General features: G+C 46.7%; 4 protein-coding genes and 1 long non-coding RNA gene across 6 annotated transcripts; 3 read left to right on the top strand and 2 right to left on the bottom strand.

Annotated features, from left to right (window-relative positions):
* Window positions 1–271: 271 nt before the first annotated feature.
* Window positions 272–3,289, bottom strand: rps28 (ribosomal protein S28). The gene is made up of 4 exons (XM_020710785.2): window positions 3,182–3,289; window positions 2,883–2,930; window positions 753–878; window positions 272–379 (listed from the first exon to the last, which is right to left on the bottom strand). Exons 1-3 carry the CDS (start codon window positions 3,218–3,220, stop codon window positions 756–758), a joined length of 210 nt encoding a protein of 69 aa, XP_020566444.1. The 5' UTR covers window positions 3,221–3,289; the 3' UTR covers window positions 272–379; window positions 753–755.
* Window positions 3,290–4,168: 879 nt separating this feature from the next.
* Window positions 4,169–10,015, top strand: LOC101160021 (potassium voltage-gated channel subfamily V member 2-like). Its single transcript, XM_004078730.4, has 4 exons — window positions 4,169–5,258; window positions 5,330–5,963; window positions 8,443–8,568; window positions 9,265–10,015. Exons 1-4 carry the CDS (start codon window positions 4,732–4,734, stop codon window positions 9,571–9,573), a joined length of 1,596 nt encoding a protein of 531 aa, XP_004078778.1. The 5' UTR covers window positions 4,169–4,731; the 3' UTR covers window positions 9,574–10,015.
* Window positions 10,016–13,126: 3,111 nt separating this feature from the next.
* On the top strand, window positions 13,127–13,943 carry LOC101162242 (insulin-like peptide INSL5). The gene is made up of 2 exons (XM_004078657.3): window positions 13,127–13,410; window positions 13,515–13,943. Exons 1-2 carry the CDS (start codon window positions 13,224–13,226, stop codon window positions 13,709–13,711), a joined length of 384 nt encoding a protein of 127 aa, XP_004078705.1. The 5' UTR covers window positions 13,127–13,223; the 3' UTR covers window positions 13,712–13,943.
* LOC110016808 lies at window positions 13,743–15,258 on the bottom strand. Its single transcript, XR_002292145.1, has 2 exons — window positions 14,213–15,258; window positions 13,743–14,151 (listed from the first exon to the last, which is right to left on the bottom strand). It is a non-coding gene; the product is annotated as an uncharacterized LOC110016808 (long non-coding RNA).
* Window positions 15,259–16,377: 1,119 nt separating this feature from the next.
* gadd45a (growth arrest and DNA damage inducible alpha) lies at window positions 16,378–18,260 on the top strand. Of its 2 annotated transcripts, none has more exon segments than NM_001104859.1 (4): window positions 16,378–16,418; window positions 16,914–17,015; window positions 17,104–17,323; window positions 17,515–17,628. In NM_001104859.1, coding segments are annotated over 4 exon segments (477 nt in total).
* Window positions 18,261–20,681: the final 2,421 nt, after the last annotated feature.

Here is a 20,681-nt window from a genome sequence, read left to right as displayed (position 1 = left end):
CATTACTTATTTTTATGCCAATTCATTTTCTATTCCGTTTTGTCCTTTTCGGGGTCACGGGCTGTCCTTAAAGTCACAACGTAAAGACTGCTTATTAAGCAGAATTAAGTTGATTTAAACTGAGGGGGGAGACTAGCATCTCCAACTAAATATACAACTCCTGCATGAAAAGTTACTAGCCTGGTCAGGATTGGTTGGAGTGTGTTATGTTTCCAAAGAGCATCAGAAAATCCTTGAGACCACAGAAACAAATGAGACGGTCAGAGTCAGAAACTTTTTCACATTTTATTTCAAACACGTGAACAGGAGCCGGTGAGCTGGAGGTGAGGCCGATGCGTCGGCTTCATGGTGTTGGACGTCACCTCAGCGTCGAAGGGCGCTGCAAAGACAAGAGCTCGGTCACAATTCTACAATCAAACAGCGCCTCCTAGTGGCCTCAGACAGGTCTGCTGGTCCATTTCTGTCAAAGTGAAGCCTTTGCTGTTGTCAGCATGAACTCGTCTCTATAAATGTCCCACATAAATACAGGAAAACGCTTCAAAACACATCAGGAAAATAATGAAACAAGCTTCAGAAACATGCTGCATTTTCCACAGACAACTTTGGTTTCCTTTTATCCATAACAGACAAAGATGTCATTGACCACCAGAATCCTCAAACCTGTGTCATTTCAGTTAGCAGTATTTTAAAGCATTTTCTCCTCAACCTCAGAGCTTGAGACATTTCCACAGCAGCTGATGCCAATCCCTCACCTTCTATCGCAACCTCCTGGCTTCTCTTTCAGACTCCAAGAGTGTCAGCACATCTCCTTCTCTGACTGGCCCCTTCACGTTCCTGATGATGGAGCGGTTGCTGTCATCCATGAACTCCACGCGGACCTGCAGGTTAGACGTCAGTCACTTCAAATGTCCCTGATGTGCAACTTCCTCCTTCGTTCCTCTTGCTGCCATTCAGATGACGTCTGGAGATGGTTTGCCCAAACCCCCCCCACTCTATAACCCAGACTTCACAGGCGGGCTGAGCAGCCAACAGCTTTGATTTCTCAAAGCCAAACCGCGTTTTCAATAAATCCTCCCACATGACAGAACAAAAAGCAGGGGAGACAAAATGACTTCAGTCTGCAAAAGTGTTCGTTTAGTCCAAAAGACACCAAACAAGGCTTTCCTTGGATGCATGCAGATGCTGCAGATACTGAGTTTTTGGTGACCTGCTGAGTTCTTTAAAGCAGACTACAGCCGGCCCCCTGAACAGCATCCGAGTTGAACTCTCCACCAAGTCCTAGGCCGCCTCTGGCAGGCAGAACAGAACATAGTGATCCCTTGTTGTATAGCAGTTCACCGTCTGCAGTTTTTTTCCAGTGCGGTTCTGCATGCAGGGAATTGAACCAGCAGTGGACTACTCCCCCACCCCCTTATTTTTGCTTGAATGTAATGAAAAGTCCGTCTCATCTGTCAAGAGGCAGTTTTCAAAGACCATGAACTGCAGCGACACTGAATCCCGTCACCAGTCAGCCATGATAGGTTGGAAGGCCAAAGCATGCAGACTAACCCAAACTCATACGACAAGCAGAACTGAAGCAGTTCTCCAACCGGACCGACTTTTGGGCTGATTGTCTGGTAGCAAGCGGCAGTAAACTTTTTACTGATGGAGGGTTTGTCAAGAGAAGGTTAAACGTTGTTGAAAAGGTCGTCATGTATGTTGGGAGTCTGATGGGGTATGATTGCAGACGCGTTGGGGGTAATGCATCCATGTGCTGCTGCGCTGCTCCAACGGCGCTGGACGGGAGCACAGCGATGCAGGACTCAGAGCAGCGGCTCGTTTTTATTCGAGAACTGTAGCACAAACTGAGATGTGGGCGGAGCTAGAGCCCCCCAAAAGCCTCAGAGGGACCATCACAGGGGAGGATATTTTGATTCCATTTTTGAAATGCATTTGTATAATCCATTATTATTTAACATTTTCTGTGAAGACCACAGTGAGCAATGTTTGGTTATTTTTTGTTTTATAAATACAGTACCCCCCCCCCCTCATTCAAAGGGGTCAGGGAGCAGAGACACCAGCATCATTTTCCTCAGCGTATTTTTGGCTGCTTGTGAGTCAGCTGATGCCATTTCTCCATGCAGGGGCACAAACTTTGGTTACAACGATTCAGAAATCAGTGGAATACGCCATGAAATCATCTTTAGCAGCCGGCGAGGAAGCCGACGGACTCTTCATCTGCGCCCCCCTCCTCTCCCCAGCACCTCCCTCAGACACAAGTCTCAAACAAGCGCCTTAAGCTGAGTTTTTCAGATGAACCAGAGGAGTCCCGTGACTGAAAAACTAAATCCGCCAATAAGAAGAGTCATTTTATTAAAAATATTTACTGACCTTCTGTGAAAATCCCAGAAAGGTTACTTAATGTTTGGTTTTGTGTGGCCTTCTGGAAAACCGTGAGCGTTTCCGTTGAAGCACAGTCTGATTGTTACAGTTTTTCTGTTGGAAACTGACGCCTCATCACAAAAGAATGAATGAAGTAGCCTTAAGAAAAGTTTGAGGGTCCCTGCTTACAACACAGTAGACTGGAAATTAAATATGCAGTCTGCTTTTAGAAAAACAAATGTCTAATTTATTCACTATTACAATTACTTTTTGACTTTTTCTAATAAACATCTGAGTTTAGCACATGACTCCTTAGGAATGAGTCCAAAACTACAGAACCGTGTGTATCTGTGCACGCGCACACACACACACAACCCCTAAACTGTGATTTAACCAAAAACACGTGAAAAAAGTACTGTGAATATATTGAACAATAGATTATTATTATTAGCGACCGTCTGAAGGTGTTATGAAAAGTCTGGATTCCACTAAAACAAACCCATCATGTCATCATGACGCACCTGTGTACATTGTCCCTGCGAACCAGTCCTCCCGAGCACTTTGGTGACCTAAAAAGAAAACAGAGTTAGTAAGTTTACAGATGTTCGCCGGTTTTTAGTTTCCAATGAGCGGAGCTAAAACTAAAAGGGCTAACAGGTTAGCACGGACAGGCCTCCGTGGAACGGAGGAGGGAGCTCGTTTTAAACACCAACAAGGCACTTTAGCCAAACCAAACTATGAACACATGAAAGACAATCTTAAACGTGACTGTACAGGAAAGGAAATGCTGACAATTTCTCAGACTGTCGTGTTTTCTTACTCTAGCGAGCTTGATCGGTTGCACGCGGCTGGCATCCATGTTGTTGGGTCAGACCGGAAAGGAAGTCATTCCGCGCGCGCTCCCGTAAATACGACAACGAAAATTGTGTTTTTTTAAACAGTTCCGATTATTTATTTATACATCACTACAACAGTATTAACACGCACTTTTTAAATAAATGATCGATGTTTTTAATTTTAAATACTTTTTATTAAAATATAAAAATTCTTTAAGAGTCACACTTCCTGTTCCGGTGAAGTGGGATATACCATGATATGGCTGTGGAAGGGGGATCTCTGGCTTATCACGGCTCTTTTATGTCAGTAACTCAATTAAATGATTGCAGAAAAAAGACCACACGTCAAAACGTAAAGACTGTTTTAACCCGAACCACAAACTGTAGACATTTCTAGATTATTATAGTAATTTGTTTGAGTAACTACTGACTCCCATAAACAGTCAGAGACACTTTTGTACTTAACGCCCCCCCCCCCCACACACACACAGTTCTAGGGCATTTTCTTGCTTAATATTTCACAATAAATGGCAAGTAGTGAATTATTTTACAGAAATAAGCATATAGTGTTATTTGTCACATTGCTTGCACTTCAGGATTATACAAATTCTGGGAGTTCAGTGCGGTTGAACTGAATCTGCACATTTTAGTTTAAAGAGAAAAAAAATGAATAAAAAAAACAATTAAAATTGAAAAATTTAGCAACTATTCTTATGATAGGCTTTATTTTAACTGAAGAAAACTGTTGAAAGGAGGACTCCTTACTCTTCCTCCATCAATGCTAATCCTCTGCATTATTCACTGGATTACTTGCATTGGCACAGATAAGAAATTTGGATTTTTATTTTAATGTCTTTTTTCTTGCTCAAATCGGTCTAACAGATTAAAACACATGCAATCTATGATCAAAATGTGATAATGATTTGTTAATGTTTGCAACACTAAACATTTTTCAATTACATACAGTAACACACATTTCCTGCCGTCTTTAAAAGTCTTCCGTCTTCCCTTACTCACTGCTGCGACAACAGAAAGCTCATTTTGAAATGGCTAAATAACAACCAAATCTTCTTTTTTTCCACATCCTTACAAAAAAATCAGCTTCAAAGATATTAACTGGAAACTTAGAAACAAACCATTGAGGAATGAGTTCAGAACACACTAGCAAACCAACAAACACGTCTTTTTAAGCAGTACTGTTAGATGCCAGTGCTTTGGTTCTGTGGTGTTACCACAGTGCTTCCTTGCCCTCTGAGATCAGATTTAAATCACAGCACTAATCCTGGCAAACAGTATTTTTAACTTGCCTTAGGACAGAAAGAGCAGCAATTGGATTAGAGCAGAAGAGAAGAGACTGATTCCTGAACTCATGCAGCCGATCTCTCTGCATGTGAACTCAAGTTCTCTCAGTTTAAGCAAATTCTAGGTCACTTCTCTTTAGCAGAATTTTAGTGGCACATCTACGCCACTTTTTTCATTTGACCTGACTTTGTCTAAACATTTCTGCTGGATTATCTTCTGAAGAGCTGCCACGATGACGACTATAAAGCCCAAGTTGAAAGTTCTGAAAAAGCGTCGCTCCAGTCTTTTTGCAAGTATCAAACGGGACCTGAGCTTTTCTCAGAGCATCGAGGAAGAGGACTCTGAGTTCCCATTTTCACAGGACAGCTCTGTGAAACCATGGACTTCAATGGACAACCTTGACACACCTATTGAGCAAAAAGAGCAGAAGACAGAGGTTGCAAACCCGAGGAGGTCAAACATTGTCAACCTGAACGTTGGGGGAAAGGTCTTCCACATCCCCAAGCATTTGGTGCTTCGATACCCCTCCACCAGAATCGGCGTGCTTGCTCTCTGTAATGATCCAGTGAAGCGGCTGGCGCTATGTGATGATTATAACGTCCAGAACAACGAGTTCTTCTTTGACAGAGACCCCATGTTTTTCCATTACATTTTTCACTTCTACTGCAGCAGCGTGCTCTGGGTGATGGACAGTCTCTGTCCTGTCAACTTTGAGGAGGAGATGTCGTTCTGGGGGCTCAGGCTGCAGGACACCCCGAGGTATGGGACATAAATGTGTGTTCACTCATTACTCTGTAAAATTCTGACTATAAATTCTGATCAACTTGCAGATGCTGCCGTATTTTGTTTGAGGAGAAAGTGGATGATATCAGAGACCAGCTGAAGGTCAACAAGGAGCTAATTGATGAGATCAAACCTCACCAAGATGACGAAGGCTACAAGAGCATGTTTCTTGGGTTCTTCCGCAAAGCCCTCTGGGACCTGATGGAGAACCCTTACTCCTCGTTGTCAGCCAAAGCTTTCGCCGTGTTTTCCAGTCTCTTTGTTCTCATCTCCATTGTAGCCATGACGATGAACACAGTCAAGGAACTTAGAGAATACAAGATTGCGGGCAAACCCTACATGGAGTGGATTGAAATTTCCTCCATTCTTTTCTTCACGTTGGAGTATTTCTTGCGTTTAGTCACCACATCCAACATCAAGCATTTTCTGCGGAGCGCCCTGAACTTTGTTGATGTGGTGGCTGTTATGCCATACTTCCTGCAGATCATCTTTGAGACCTTTGTCATTGATGCAGAGGATGCGAGTGCGCAAGAGGACCTGAAGGCCATGTCAAGAGTCAGTAAAGTCAGTAAGGTGCTCAAGGTCGTAAAGCTGATGCGCATCTTCCGCATCCTGAAACTTGCCCGTCATTCAACGGGCATGAGGGCCTTTGGTTTCACCATCCGCCAGTGCTCAGAGCAGGTACGAATGAGAAAACTCATTCATTCATCTTCTAAACCTGTTTTGTCCCTTTCTGGCTGCTGGAGCCTATCCCAGCCGGTTGTGGGTGAAGGCAGGGGACATCCTGGACAGGGCGCCAGTCTGTTGCAGGGCAACAATCACACACCCATGCACACACACATTCACTCCTAGGGACAACGTAGAGAAACCAATGAACCTATGAAGCATGTTTTTGGACGGTGGGAGGAAGCCGGAGAAAACCCACGCATGCACGGGGAGAACATACAAACTCCACACAGAAAGGTGTTTGGTGTTCTGGTTCAGGTCTTCCTGCCAGGATGAACCGGGGCATTCTTGCTGTGAGCCAAGAGGCTAACCACTGCACCACTGTGGTCCAAATATATCAGCATCTTCCCGGTTTTACCACATTTCTATCTGCTTAAAGGGCTTTCACACTGCTGCTCAGTCACCTGCTCCCACTCATGTTCATGCGCCAATGATGAAGCCTCTGTGCAGTTTAACCTAAAAATCAAGGGTTTAGTGTCTTATCTAAGAATGCTTTGACATATGGACAGGGGCATTCAAACCACTAACTCTTTGGCTGGTAGATGACCACCCTCCCCACCAACATTTAGGGCGGTTTATTCACAAAAATACAAGTCAATTATAGTTTTTCATCACCTTTGAGGTCCTGCATTGACCTTTGAAAAGGTTCTGCAGGTTTAGAAAAGCTCTCTCAGAGTGGAGAAGTGGTGGCCTAATGGTTTAATCATGTTGACCTCTGACTGAAAGGCTGCTGGTGTTGTCTGCACCTGTTGCACTGCTGTTGTGGCACAAACAGTCCTTGTAAAGACCCACTCCAATGAAATGGTGTTTTTGGTGTTTTGAACGTGTTCTTGTAGCATTTTCCTGATGATGGAGGACGTACGTAAAAAAAAATCTGATTAAACCTGCATTTCTGAGTATTTATTCAAATGATTGTGAATCAGGAGCAGATAAAAAATGCATTTAGAAAAAGCTTTTAGTTGTGACATACAAACTACAATCAGCAGGCCACAGTCTCCCTGCTCCGCTCCATTCTGATCATCCACCTGCAGACAAACAGATCCATGAACGTCTTTGTTTTCCTGGTCTGAGCTGGAATTTGGATCAGAACTGGACATATGGATAGATACGATGTTGCTGCTGTTTTTGATGCACTGGTAATGTTAATTTAGGGGTGTGGGGGCTGTGAGCTAGCTGGAGAGAGTACAAACAGATGGATGGCGGGAAGTGGAGCGCGGACTTAGTGCCAACAGTCCCACCCACAACTACGAGGTGAGTTTCCAATGAACTCCTGCTGCTCTGCAGAAACTATGTCCTGGAAAACAACACAGGTTTGGGGATTATTGGCTAAAAACGGCAAAATCAGAATGAAAAGTTGTCTGGGAAGGATTTGAAAACAGGTCAGAAGATCATCAGAGGGCCTCAAAGCACATTTTTGTATGGAGGAACTGAGAACTCTGTGTGGAGCTAAAACATAAAGTGTCTCAAGGCCCGTTCACACCGGGACGAATTTCGCCAGCGATTTTCAGCCTTGTGACTAAACAAAGGGCACCAATGAGAGTGTGCACACGGACGCGAAAAAACGCCACGCGTCAAAGCGTCAAAAAAAAAAAACGCCTCGGGTTCGTTTTTTTTTTTTTGACGCCTCGCGTTGAAATCTATTCGACCAATGAGAATGGCGCTTTTGCACACGTGTCTGGAGCTTCTGAAGTTACAGTAAAACACAACTTGGGGGCGCTCAAACACAAAACTGCCTTTCTGAGCACACATACCAGCGAAGAAGATAGACGCCAAGTAGCGTCGCGTCTACACTGCCGCAAAGAAATAATGACGGACATTCTAAAATATCCCCGAACCAAGCACCAGTTGGAGCTACTGGTGCTTGAAATATTCATGTTTTCTTTGTTTGATTCTGACAAGCGCGTAAATACTTGCTCTCTTCTTCTGAGTGAAAAGCGACTTTAAGAAGCGTAAAGTTGCGCAGCGCCACCTTGTGTACAGGAGTATTTCTGTTTACATTAAGCGCCATCTAATGTCAGGGAATGAAATTGCATGTTCGCTCGGCTCATCGTCAGCGAAAATCGCCTGAGTGTGAACACAAAAAACATGGCGAAAAACGCTGGCGAATAACGCCTGGCGAATATTCGTCCCGGTGTGTACGGGCCTTCAGGCTTCTTAAAGTTAAAGTCCCATTATCCAACCCATTAATGCTGGGTGTCCAGCAGGGAGACATTGGGTTCTATTTTGAGTCTTTGGTGTGACTCGGCCTGGAAAGAACATCTTTGTGGCAGAAAAGCTGCAATCTTTCCCTCACGGTTCCAACTGGTAAACATCTTTAAATGTCAGATTTAATCAAGCTTTTGTTTGGGAGCATTCCTGAAAATACTTTATCTGTATGTTATCAACTGTTTCCAGACACTGACTGTGTTAAAATCCATGCCGTCTTATCTTTCAGGTGTGCTGCCTGTTCCTGTTCATTGCCATGGGCATCTTCACCTTCTCTGCACTGATGCACTCTGTGGAGGTGGACCAGCCCGGGACCCCGTTCAGCAGCATCCCTGATGCATGGTGGTGGGCTGCGGTGAGTGAGCCACAAACACCAACACCCTGCCTTAAACTTAAACCATCACGGGTTGGAGTTCTTTCACCATTTATTTCTGTTATAAAAACCATCAGCAGTGATGTAACACGGCTGACCAAACTAAATGAAGTTGGCCACAAAGCCTCTGTTAACCTCTACAAGCTGTTTTAATCAGAAGTCTGAGGACAGCCGCCTCCTACAGCTGCCTCTCAGAGTGTTCCGGATCACTTCGATTGGTTATGAACTTTGTAAGCTCCTCCTCTTAACAGCACGAAAAGCAGATCAAGTGGGGGTGTGGCAGAGTGATTAAACAGTCCAGTTCACTCTGTAAATCAAGGATTACGTTTGGTGCCCCCCTTGCTTTGACAGACCCACAAAAGTGAACCAGTTCCAGTCCTCCAAACTGCTTGCAGCCTCTTCTTTGTGTTGAGCAGGACTCAAATGTCACTTCTCACGGTCTGACATGAAGAGCAAAGTGCTGCAATGATCACATGACACAGGATGGGGGCAACGTCTTTGGCATCATTGCTTTGGTTGGAGAATCCCGGCCCGGGCCGTTTAGTTCAGGTCGATGAACTGTGCTTTGGTCCAGTTTTGGAAGCCGGGCTCAGCACAGCTCACCTGGTCTGCATGAACAGGACCATGGAGCTCAGACTCATAGGTGGTAGAATGTACTGGTGTCTTCTCTGCATGCAGGTGAGCATCTCCACAGTCGGATACGGCGATGTCGTCCCCATCTCCTACCTCGGTCGCTGTGTGGCGTTTGGGTGCATCTCCTTCGGAATCATTCTCAACGGGATGCCCATCTCCATCCTTTTCAACAAGTTCTCAGACTACTACGCCAAACTGAAAGAGCAGGAGTACACGTTCTCAAACACGGAGCGCACATTCCAGCTGAAGAAGCGTCTGCGACGCAAGTGTGACAACTGTTTTGAGCCGCCGCCGGAGGACTCAGACGATGAGATGCACTACAGGCCCGGCGGAAGGCCGGCCAACCAGGAGTAGGAGAAGCTGCTCTGCCGGCCCTGCAGTGTGAGGCGGAGGAAAGTCATGGCGTCAGTAAGGATGCTGTTTTACTGTTGCTCCCCTGAAGTGAAGCTTGTGAGGAGAGTTTCCTGATGGAAGAGCGGCCATCAAAGGTTTTTTTTTTACTTTATTGATAATCTGTTGATAATATTTCAGCTGCTTTATCTCATGTATGTAAACTTTCCTCCTGTGCTAGCTTACTGTTACCAGATTAGCTATGAAAAAACATTATTTATCATTCACAGTCTTCATGTCTTGGTAATCTTCCTTCTCCATGAAATGATTAGTTTTCATGCTTTAGCTCTGTAGCTAGTTTTTTCAGCATTCATTTCAATTTTAGGAAAACTGTCAAATATTTCTCAAAATGATTCCTATTAAGAAAATAAAAGGTTGTTGTGTATCACTGAGGGACATCACTAAACACCTTCCTGATGACTGTTCCATTTATTCATTTAGTAATAACTACAGTTCCACTAATGGTGCTTGGGTCGCTTTGGACCTGTCTGCATTAACTTCAAGAAAAGGACAAAGATTTTTTTTCTTTTTCTCAATTGGAAAACTTACATATAAATACGAAAGAAAAAGCAGAATAATTCAGAACCCAAACCATAAATGTGCACGATTTACTAAACAACAACCAATCAGGTAAATCTGGTGTCTGAAGCTGCATAAATGTTGATCCGTGTCACAAAAAGTGACACTCTTCGCGTGTTCTTTGCACAGATATTTCTTGCGGTGAAAAGCCGGCACATCTCTCTTTCTGCTCTTATCGTTTGGACAGATCTGATTCTTTCTCTTTAGAACCAGTCCAGCCTCACTGACAAATGCTGTTCGCCGTTAGAATCACATGGCACAGGATGGGGGGGCATGTCTCTGGTTGGTGCATGGCTCGCTGAAGACACAGGTGAAAGTGCTTGTTGTGTTACTGATTGTGTGTGTGTGTGTGTGGGGGGGGGGGGGGGGGTAAGCTCTGCAACTTTCTGAGCAGGTCTGCAGCGTCTGGATGATGGGATGTTCTTTTCCTTCGATAAATGTGCGGCTTGGCAAGGAAGCTTCATCCGCTTTCTGTTTGTTCCACCATCCGTGGATGTGGGGCCACAACACAAAGGCTTTGAATGCAGATACATCACGGATACTGTAGCAGACGCCAACCGCCTATCTCCTCTTTATGCACGGACAAGTGATCATCTGAAGGGCCAGTTTTGGCCCTAAAGTGTAGACAATAGACGGACAGCAGAACAAGAACATCAGTTTAAGCACCAAAGGGTTCCTCATCCACGTCTTTCCTCAGCACAGACCTGTCTCCTTGGAGGTTTGGCATGATGAGACTTTTCAAAGGTTCCACACGTGGATGGACCCTCCCAGATGTGTTTGTTTTGACTGTTGTTGTGCCGGTAAACACAGGTAAACACGTATGACTGAGGGAGGAGCTGGCTGTCAGTGTCTGGGCTGAAATACTTCACATTTTAGTTTTTACTCTGTTTTTAAAATGTACAAGCTTTTTTGAGGACCGGGTCAAAACCGACCCCAACAACAGAAATTACATTTTGAAGGGAGCAGTGTCATTACCAAGCTGCCAGCTCCACAGGAGCAGAGAATTCCACTAAGTCTTCATCTTTCTGCAGGAAGCTGTTGTTTTGGTGAGGCTGGTCACCGGTTGTGGTTACTGGTTGAGGTTACCGGTTGTAATTACTGGTTGTGGTTACCGGTTGTGGTTACTGGTTGTGGTTACTGGTTCTGGTTACTGGTTGCTGGTTGTGGTTACTAGTTGTGGTTACCGGTTGTGGTTACTGGTTGTGGTTACCGGTTGTGGTTACTGGTTGAGGTTACCGGTTGTGGTTACTGGTTCTAGTTGATGGTTGTGGTTACCGGTTGTGGTTGCTGGTTCTGCTTGTGGTTACTGGGTCTGATTACCGGTTGTGGTTACTGGTTGTGGTTACCGGTTGTGGTTACCGGTTGTGGTTACTGGTTCTAATTACTGGATGTGGTTACTGGTTGTGGTTGCCGATTGTGGTTACCGGTTGTGGTTACCGGTTATGGTTACTGGTTGTGGTTACTGGTTGTGGTTACTGGTTGTGGTTACCGGTTCTGGTTACCGGTTGTGGTTACCGGTTGTGGTTACCGGTAGTGGTTACTGTTTCTAATTACTGGATGTGGTTACTGGTTGTGGTTACTGGTTGTGGTTACTGGGTCTGGTGTTGAAGCCTCGAGGCTGAGTCAAGCGGTGGGACCTGTGGTCATGGTTACAGGGTTTGCAGTTGCTGCTCCTGTCTGGTTGTGTTCTGGGTTATTTTAGTGGTGAAGGAAATCTGCTCAAGTGACCAAAATCAGGTGATTTCCACGCTGCTTAACAGGATGATGGCTGAGATTCAACAGGTTTTTCCTGCCAACACTGACCGGTCTCTTCACGCCGGATCTGGATTGTCTGCGTAGGAAGACAGGAAGACCTTCCTACTCCAGTGTCAGGACAAAGCACAGTGCGACTCTGCTGTCCTTGAAAACTGCAGCTTGATGTGCTGAACTGTTTCCTGGGACCAGCGACATTTTGCAACCCAGTGTTTGTGATTTTCAGCCAGTCACCACCTTGGTTTGTGCTGCAAACCAGACTGAGGTGAGACTGAAACAGCAACTCAGTGCAGTGTTTTGAAAAAGCAAAGAGCAGGTCTGAGTGTGGCTTGGTGGAGGGAATCGGTGGATCTTTGACCCTTAAGTGATATTCTGTCTGTCTTCAAACTGTTCTGGAACAAAAAGGAAAAACTGAATAGTAGTTTGATCCTCAAATAGACATTTGAGCCCGGAAAGGCAATCATATTTGTCTTGTCATTGAAATTAAACAAGTGTCTCAATCTGGATTATTTGTGCTGAAAGACATTGTGTTAACCCTTGTGCTATCTTAGATGACCCCTCCCTTACATTGACGTGTTCTCCCTACCATGACAAAGGTGGATAAAGGTGGAAAGATTTCATGTAATCCATGGACACCAGTGAAGATCACAAATCATTGAAGAAAAAAGGTTCATAGCACTGTCTAGTGGGTCTAGATGACCCAACTCCCAATGTAAAAGTGCCTAGGAAAGCACAAGGGTTACTCTGGGAAAAAGTTCTGATCATCTGAATCCTAGTAAAGAATAAAATGTAAGAAAAGTTCAGACTTTAGTGGTTTCAAATGTTGTTGTTCTGGGTCCCATTTTGTAACTAAAGCACATCTTTGTGCGTGTGGGACAAATGTCCTTGACTGTGGATCTCTGCCGTCACTTGCTCTTCTAATTAGCTGCTATCATTTAAGATGCCTTCAGATAAAGGGCCTCAAGGGAATGGTTTACCAGCATCAGTACAGCAGCGTCCCAAACCGAAAAGCAAAATATTCATCTACACAAAAATAGCATAACATTTTTTTATCTCTACGACACGTTGAGCCTTGATTATTTTGGTAATGATCTCTAGATCAGGACATCCTTTCCCTCATCAAGGCTAAATGCATCTGTGGCCTCAGCTTTTTCCAAACACCATCCTCACTATATAAACTAGCTGCAGCTCACCCCAAACCTCAGCGCTTACCCGTCCCACACCGGTGCTGCTTTCCTTCACCCATTCCACGGACCACATCATCAGCTGCCCTTCTCCCCACCATGGTTACTGCCTGCCGCTTGGTGAGTCTCCTAGTGGTGCTGGTGGCTGCGGCGTGCGCGGTTCACGCACAGGAGCGGATCAAGATGTGTGGCAGAGACCTGATCCGCCTGGCTGTGTCATACTGTGGGAACCCACGAAACCGGAGGAGCCTCCCAGACGCAGACCTGGACCAACACAAAACCCTCTGTGAGCCGCTTTGTTCTCCTTTTACAGAAATATCAGTAGTGACAGCTTTGAGGAGTTGACATGCAGGGTTCTCCGGTCTCAGTGTGTCTCCTGTCTCTGCACAGGGAGCCACGGCTCCTCCAGCGAGGAGCAGCAGACTCCGCAGACTCTCCATCTTCAGTCTGACGGGGAGAAGCCCCCTCCCCGGACGGCGCCCCGCTGGTTCTCTCGATCCTTCCGGATAAGGCGAGCTGCTAAAAAAGTGTCTGACATTTGTTGTGAGGAAGGCTGCAGCATGAAAGAGCTGATTCAGTTTTGTTAACAGTTTTCCAAAATCCTTTCCTTTCTCTGAGAAATCACACAAAACCTCCCAACAGTCATCATTGTGATTTTTTTGATTTAATCTTCTGTTTGCATGCAGTCCAAGAGAGAAAACCCTAATGTGACCAGAATTCATTCAGACTAAAAACTAAGACTTTACTTTGTGTGTTGGTTTGATTCCATGATTCCTGAATGTCCAATGAAATGTAATAAAGTTGATGATTACAACAGCATAAGTCCTCAGTCTGGGTGGTGTCTGATCCGTTAAGGCTGCTGTACGGGTGGATGTGATGGACAGAAAGCTGGCCTGGGCTGAGCTGCTGAAGGCACGGCGTTAACGCTCTTCTGGCCTGGGCTGCGCCGCGGCCTTCGGCGAGAAACGAGTCCTTATCTATGCTGAAGACGGCTCGGATGAGTCCACTGTCCCCTCCTGCATCCAATCTGGAAAAGCAACGATAAATCTAAAAGTAACACGTTACATGAACAGATTACAAAGACTCACCTCTGTGTGATGACTGCAGCAGCACCAAACCCAGTGGAGCAACGCTGTGACGCCACTTTCCTGTAGGTCTGTCATTTCCATGGTCGTCGTGGTTCATGTCCGTCATTGTCCTGCATGGGAGCAGACATCTCACAGGAGAGGACGTTGGACGCAGTGTGGACACAACTGTGCATGAATCTGGTTTCATCTGAAAAGTCTTCAGCAGAAAAGCCGCGTTGGATTCTGGTTGACGGGCTGACTGCAGGAATTTCGTTTAGTGCAGCTTCATGAGAAAAACACATCAGGGCTCGTGATTCACTTCTACTTTAGCATCAAAAGGGCTACAACTCGGATTCATTTCTCTGTTTGTAGGTTGCTGGTCCAATTCCAAACACATTCATAGGTTCACTAAAACAAATGACAAAAGTGTGTTTCCAGAAAGTTATGATCTCGTGTCCATTCATGACCAACCAGATGATTTATTCCAATAATTTAAAGTTTCTCCTGTAAGCATCCCTCTGAGCTTCTTCTCACATCATTTTTTAACCAAACATCTGAGTCGCCTTGTTTCTAAAGAGACTGTGAGCAGACAGATTACAAATGAATATTTAGAAAAAGAAAAGTTAAAGTCCCATTATCTGTCACACACCTACTGTATATGTGTGACATTTGTCCTTTGCCTTTGACCCCTCCCCTGGGGGAGCAGTGAGCTGCAGACAAAGCCGCGCTTGGGAACCATTTGGCAGTTTAATCCCCCAATTTACCCCTTAATGTCACTGGGTCCCATTTTTAGGGTTGTTGGTATGACTTGGCCTGGATTTGCACTCAAAACCTTCCAGTCACGGGGCAGACACTCTTCCACAAGGCCACTGAACTGGTGTCGCCAACTCAACGGGCTCGGTTTTAACAAGTACCAGCTGAACCTTGTCCTCTAGGTTGAGATATGCCTGCATGTTCACTCTATGTTCAAAATGTGCTTTTCGAAGTTGTTTTTATTTGGGCGGTTGAGCAGGTTGTCCAATGATCAAAGAGTCGGCGGTTCGATCCCCGCTCTCCCCAGTCAACCATCGCTGTGTCCTTGGGTAAGACCCGCCTCCCTGCCTCCAGCGTGGCTCCACTGGTATGTGAATGTGTGTGAGTGTCCCGGTGATGGTCAGAGGGGGCATAGGCGGGAACTGGCAGCCACGCCTCTACCATCACCAAGTATGGAGGAGGTGCCAAGTCACTTCAATGCAACGGAATAGAAAATATTAAGCAGATTCGCTCAATAATCATGTGTTTGACTGATTTGAGAGCTTTGATATCAATATTTTAAGGTGTAAAAATGTTTCACTGATTTAATTAAGCAATGTGCAGTGTTAGTTTTTACAGTGTTGTCTGAGCCTGCAGGGAGTTTTGGAGACCCCAAAGTGTTTGGACCCCCCCCCCCCCCCCCCCCCCCATGCATAGCTTGAAGAGCAGTCAGGCTTTTTGGTACCAGCCTCTCTGCAGAACCACAGAGTCCAACAGGGGCCACAGACCTGTGGGAGAAACTGCCTTACTGTAGATCTGGAGCTCAAAAGCAGCGCTCCTGAACGAACCAATCAGAGAGCAGGATTCTGAAGTAGCGGTCCGCTGTCCTGTAGCTGACCTGAGGCCTGCCCTGTCCAGCCCTGAGGCCTGCCCTGTCCAGCCCTGCGGCAAAGGTTGAACCCTTTCTGCTGATGAATGTGAGCCACAGGTCAGCTCATCTGTCAAAAGGTCACTTTCTGTGATGAAACGTGACACTGGCGGGCAGCGCGAGGAGTCAGGAAGATTTAAAGATGGCGGAGAGTCAACAAGACGTTTAGCGCCACAGGTCCGTTCCGAACAGGACCAGGTTACTCTGGTTTCAGAGAAAAACCATCAGAGACTTTGCCCAACTGTCCGTCAGAGAGCTGCAGTTACGGTAGTAACTACACCGGACAAGACCCGCCCACCTCCGAGCATCTGTCCAATCAGACGCCAGGGATGTTTGCATTCAGCCAATCGCCGCAGACATGCAAAGAGTCCTCCGGCTCGCATTGTCCCGACCTGTTTTAATGTGAACTTACCAGAGGTATCTGTCAGTTACACCGCAGCGGGGTCAGTGCTTGTCTGTGTGCGTTGGACCCAGAAAACTCCAGGGACACTTTGTCACACCGACGGGTTTGGATTTAATGTACAGAATGACGTTTGAGGAACTGAACGGGGACTATTCTCAGGAAAGGTAACAGAAAAATACGCTACATCATGAGTTTTGTCGACACACATTAATGTTTCGTTCCTGTCGTTTGACTGCAGGAGTTTGTTCCGATTAAAAATGACGAAATTTTGACGATGAAGAGGGCGTTATTATTTTTACAGTTGAATGGAACTCTTTTGCAGGCAGTCGCGAGCGCACTTGTGTAACTGGCTAACAGAGAAATGGTCACGAGCGCACTGGTGTAACGAGCTAACAGAGAAATGGTCACGAGCGCACTGGTCTGGTGTAACTAGCTAACAGAGAAATGGTCGCGAGCGCACTGGTGTAATTAGCTAACAGAGAAATGGTCTTCCTGTGCGAACCGGCGCTGGTTCGGACTCTTTCGGAGCTTTTCGTGTTCAAAGTAAGTCGCGGAGTTAGTTTGTGATGGTTGTGTCTGTTTGCTGCCGTCGGAGCGACGCCGCCGGCCGGCGGGACGTGTCCCGGTTCCTGACCGCTAACTCGGTCGTCTTTCTGCAGGATGGATTCGGTAGCGAAAGCTCTGGAGGAAGTTCTGACCTCCGCGCTGCCTCAGGGCGCCATCACTGTCGGTGTGTACGAGGCTGCCAAATCTCTCAACGTGTGAGTAGGACGTGACCGCGGCTCTCAGCTGGAGGGGGGCAGAAAACGGGGGACCGGCCGGTTCTGAAACTTCTGCTTTCGTTCGCAGAGACCCGGATAACGTGGTTCTGTGCGTCCTGGCCACGGACGAGGACGACGTGAAGGACGTGGCTCTGCAGATCCACTTCACACTCATCCAGGCTTTCTGCTGCGAGAATGACATCAACATCCTGAGGGTCAACAGCACCCGGCGCCTGGGGCAGATTCTGGCTGGAGGGGGGAAGCAGAGTGGGGGGGAGCCTCTGGACCTCCACTGCGTTCTTGTCAGTGTAAGTTCTGTCACTGGGGGGTTCTGCACGCCCACGTGAGCGAAACCAACAGGAGAACTTGCCTGTACTTGCCCTTCTGATGCGGGCACGTGACTCCGCCCTCATGTGTCTATTCAGCTGAGATGTGCGTGCACGCTCACATGCACAGCCCCGTCTGCAAACACTCATTCTGTTCCCGCTCCTCTTTCCAGAGCCCACACTCAACATCGTGGAAAGACCCCGCCCTGAGCAAAGTCAGCCGCTTCTGCAGGGAGAGCCGGGGCATGGACCAGTGGGTGCCAATCATCTATCTGCCCGAGCGGTGAACCGCCGGGGGCAAAGACCTGCCTAAAAGCAGGAGTGGTGTGAACCCCAAGGACACATTGTACCATCCAAAAAGGTCCAATTCTGGAGGAAAAGAACAAAATCACAAAGCAAGAGGAAGTCAGAGTTAAAAAAATGAAGGGTGGGATTTCCTCTGTGAGCAGTTCTGTTTGGAGTAGCGACCGTCAGCCTTTATGAGCGAGATAACCCGTGGACGCGCTGGTGTCGCCGCAAGTTAGAGACGATAAACGCTTTAATGTGAAGCTGGGCAGAGGACAGACGGGCCTCTGGGCGGGTCTGAGCCAGAACATGCAGCTGGGAGTGGACCCCGGCTCGGGCCTCTGCAGACACAAGGCACTTGTGAAACACTGGACCTTCAGCCGTTTCAACAGGATTCCAGTTTTCTCCTGTTCACCATGAAGTTTAGCCTGTTCAAGAAGGAAAACGGCTTCAGGGAAGACTTTGTGTTCAGTGTTTCATTTACCTGCTGTTTTTGCAACAAATGAACTAGTTTCTTTGTTACAATTTAAGTTATTTTAATTCTATTTAAATGTATTTATGTTGTATTTTCTACCATTTGAAGTTTAGAATACAGAACAGGTGTTGCTGTCAATAAAAGCCGTTTTTGGAAGAACTTCCTGGACTTCTTCCCTGTTTTTGGGTTGTGGGGCGAACGCTGAGCTTCAGCAGCTGCAGTTGTAAAAGGCGTCACATGCAGATCCCCGGGGTCACGCCGGCCGCTGTGGCCTCTGTGCCGCTCTGAGCCAAAGAGGACAATGATCCACGGCCCCTCTCTGGACGGGCTTTGCTTGGGTCAGCAGGAACCCGTGCATTCATCCAAACAGCTTCTCTTTTTCCTCGCCTTCTCGTTTCCCCCGTAGTGAGTGAGCGCCACAGGTTAGTAACTAGTTACTAGGATGGGTAACTAGTTCCTCATTCGTTCTCAGGTCTCTGAGGGTTTCCCTGCTGCCGTTTGCAGCTTCACTGAGGAGCAGATCCCTGGAAACACCTGGAACCTTTCTTTCTGCGTGTCATCTATTGTGAAAGCTGCTCAGGCCACGCCCACACTCCTCCGCTTTCCTGCTGTGTCATCGGTGCTCACACAGGCAGGTGATTTTCCAGAGGGGGGGGGCGGCGGCGTCATACGGCTGATGTAAGACGGGCCACCCCTTTGAAACTCGGGAGTCACGAGAGGAGAGGGAGGGGGAAGTTGCTGCATTTCCCGGTCCTGCTCTGCTTCCTCAGTGAGAGGTCATGTGACCATCAGGTATTTCAAAACTGTCCCTTATCGGAGCCCCACCTCCCTCTGCTGCAACATTACTGCAGGTACCTGAACTGCTTTGACATTTATCCTCTGGCTCCTTTGTCATACCTGAAGGGTTAGTACCTCAAACCACCTGAGTTGCACTTAGCCATCCAATCAGAGCAGTGCGTTGGTGTCTGGAGCGTCGTCTCTGCCTCAGCACTGAGAGGACAGACATGAACTGTGATCTCATTCAGTCTCACTGCTTTATTACCCCCCCCCCGGCGCATGCTTCTGTCTCTCAAACTACCCTGCATGTAAATTCTGCCTCACTGGCAGCTTCATTGTTATTTTTAGGAACTTTGTTTTCTAAAAATAGTGCGGCTTTGCGTCATGAAGCCCCGCGTTTCTACAGCAGAACTGTTCTGGCGGGCTGGAATGGGTCTGTACCGTCAGGCCGGTGACTCAGAGGAGCTGCTCTGCCTGGCTCCTCGGGGCCCCCTGGTTCCCCTTGGCACGGTGTGAAAGGTCGTGGGTCATGTGGCTGCTTGGTCTTTGGACAGCTCCTCCTCCTCCTGCTGAGCTCCATGTTCCGTGTGGGACTGAGGAGACTCCTCAGAGGCTTTGAGGAGGTGCAGCTCTTTCACTGCAGAGCCTCAGTCCACATGTGTGAGAACATGACACACCTTAACTACACAGCACAGCTGCAGGAGCTGGACAGGATCCTTCAGCAGCAAACGTAACAAACTGCAGAGGATTCCATGAGAATCTCACTGCAGGAAAACAAACACAATCACACTTTGGACATCTGCAGGGCTCCCTTCTCCACACTCATTAAAACCAGAAATGAATTCATCAGAGACAAAGCATCCAGCAGCAACTGTGTCCGGTATGTTTGTTCATCGGATTGTTTAATAAAAGCGTTTACCTGCACCAGGTGAGAGGAGCTGCTGCAGGTTAAACCGCAGGAACAAACGTTCACTCAAGTCCAAGAGACTTTTGAAGCAGCAAGAAAACAGGCTTCACAGCAGGGCCCGCTCCACAAACGGCCCTCAGGAGAGGGATCAGCTACCCCGGAATTCAAAACAGAAAGTGGTTCTGTTTGGTAGAACCCGGGTCAAACGCAGCAACACGAGCCTCTGTTCCTGGAGAAAACGCCGCCGGGTCAGAGATGACGGACGTCTGCCAGAGACGCCGTGAGGTTAACCACATTCACAAAACACAGACATGATTCAAACTTGTTCAAGTATTCAGCAGAATTATTAACACATCTACTCATAAAAAAGTATGTTTAAGTAAACTACCTTCTATTCACATGAACCGATGACAGAACTCTGAGAAAAGGCTAAACGACCCCAGAGGTGATGTTTCATGCAGGAAAATGTCCAAGAAGATTCATTCTAAAAGTTTTTTTTCCCATGTTTAGGGTTAGGGATGCTTCATTTTTTTTTAGTTTTTTTGCTGATGTGCTCATATTTCCAAACACGTCTTACTGTGATGTCCTTGAAGACAGAACAATCAGCCCCTCTGACATGCACACTTGTGTTGTAGAAAAGGTTTTAGCCGCCTCTAGTCACTGATGCTCTGTAGAACCAGAAGCAGTAGATCCAACCCGCTGGGTTGGCGTTTGTTTGTGTGTCCTGGTCTAGGAGGTAAAACCGTCTTTCTACCGCAGTGATTTGCCACTTGGTCAGTAATTTAGTTCTTTTTTCCGGATCTTTTGCACCTTTTTTTCTACGTTTAAAGCCTCAGAGCAGGAAATAAAAGGAGCTTCTGCTCTGCAGGGATCAGACAGAAACGAGCAGCAGGTAA

The sequence above is a fragment of the Oryzias latipes genome, chromosome 17 (assembly GCF_002234675.1).
Source record: "Oryzias latipes chromosome 17, ASM223467v1".
Classification (NCBI taxonomy): domain Eukaryota; kingdom Metazoa; phylum Chordata; class Actinopteri; order Beloniformes; family Adrianichthyidae; genus Oryzias; species Oryzias latipes.
This window is presented reverse-complemented; position numbering and strand designations above follow the sequence as displayed.

Excerpts from the sequence above, each read along its gene's own strand:
- rps28 (XM_020710785.2), bottom strand. The coding sequence starts at position 3,220 with ATGGATGCCAGCCGCGTGCAACCGATCAAGCTCGCTAGA. Across the intron at positions 2,931-3,181 it reads AACCGATCAAGCTCGCTAGA|GTCACCAAAGTGCTCGGGAG; the intron begins GTAAGAAAACAC and ends TTTTCTTTTTAG. Across the intron at positions 879-2,882 it reads CGCAGGGACAATGTACACAG|GTCCGCGTGGAGTTCATGGA; the intron begins GTGCGTCATGAT and ends TCTAACCTGCAG.
- LOC101160021 (XM_004078730.4), top strand. The coding sequence starts at position 4,732 with ATGACGACTATAAAGCCCAAGTTGAAAGTTCTGAAAAAGCGTCGCTCC. Across the intron at positions 5,259-5,329 it reads AGGCTGCAGGACACCCCGAG|ATGCTGCCGTATTTTGTTTG; the intron begins GTATGGGACATA and ends ATCAACTTGCAG. Across the intron at positions 5,964-8,442 it reads TCCGCCAGTGCTCAGAGCAG|GTGTGCTGCCTGTTCCTGTT; the intron begins GTACGAATGAGA and ends CTTATCTTTCAG.
- LOC101162242 (XM_004078657.3), top strand. The coding sequence starts at position 13,224 with ATGGTTACTGCCTGCCGCTTGGTGAGTCTCCTAGTGGTGCTGGTGGCT. Across the intron at positions 13,411-13,514 it reads GGACCAACACAAAACCCTCT|GGAGCCACGGCTCCTCCAGC; the intron begins GTGAGCCGCTTT and ends GTCTCTGCACAG.
- gadd45a (XM_020710639.2), top strand. The coding sequence starts at position 16,915 with ATGGATTCGGTAGCGAAAGCTCTGGAGGAAGTTCTGACCTCCGCGCTG. Across the intron at positions 17,016-17,103 it reads GCTGCCAAATCTCTCAACGT|AGACCCGGATAACGTGGTTC; the intron begins GTGAGTAGGACG and ends TTTCGTTCGCAG. Across the intron at positions 17,324-17,514 it reads TCCACTGCGTTCTTGTCAGT|AGCCCACACTCAACATCGTG; the intron begins GTAAGTTCTGTC and ends TCCTCTTTCCAG.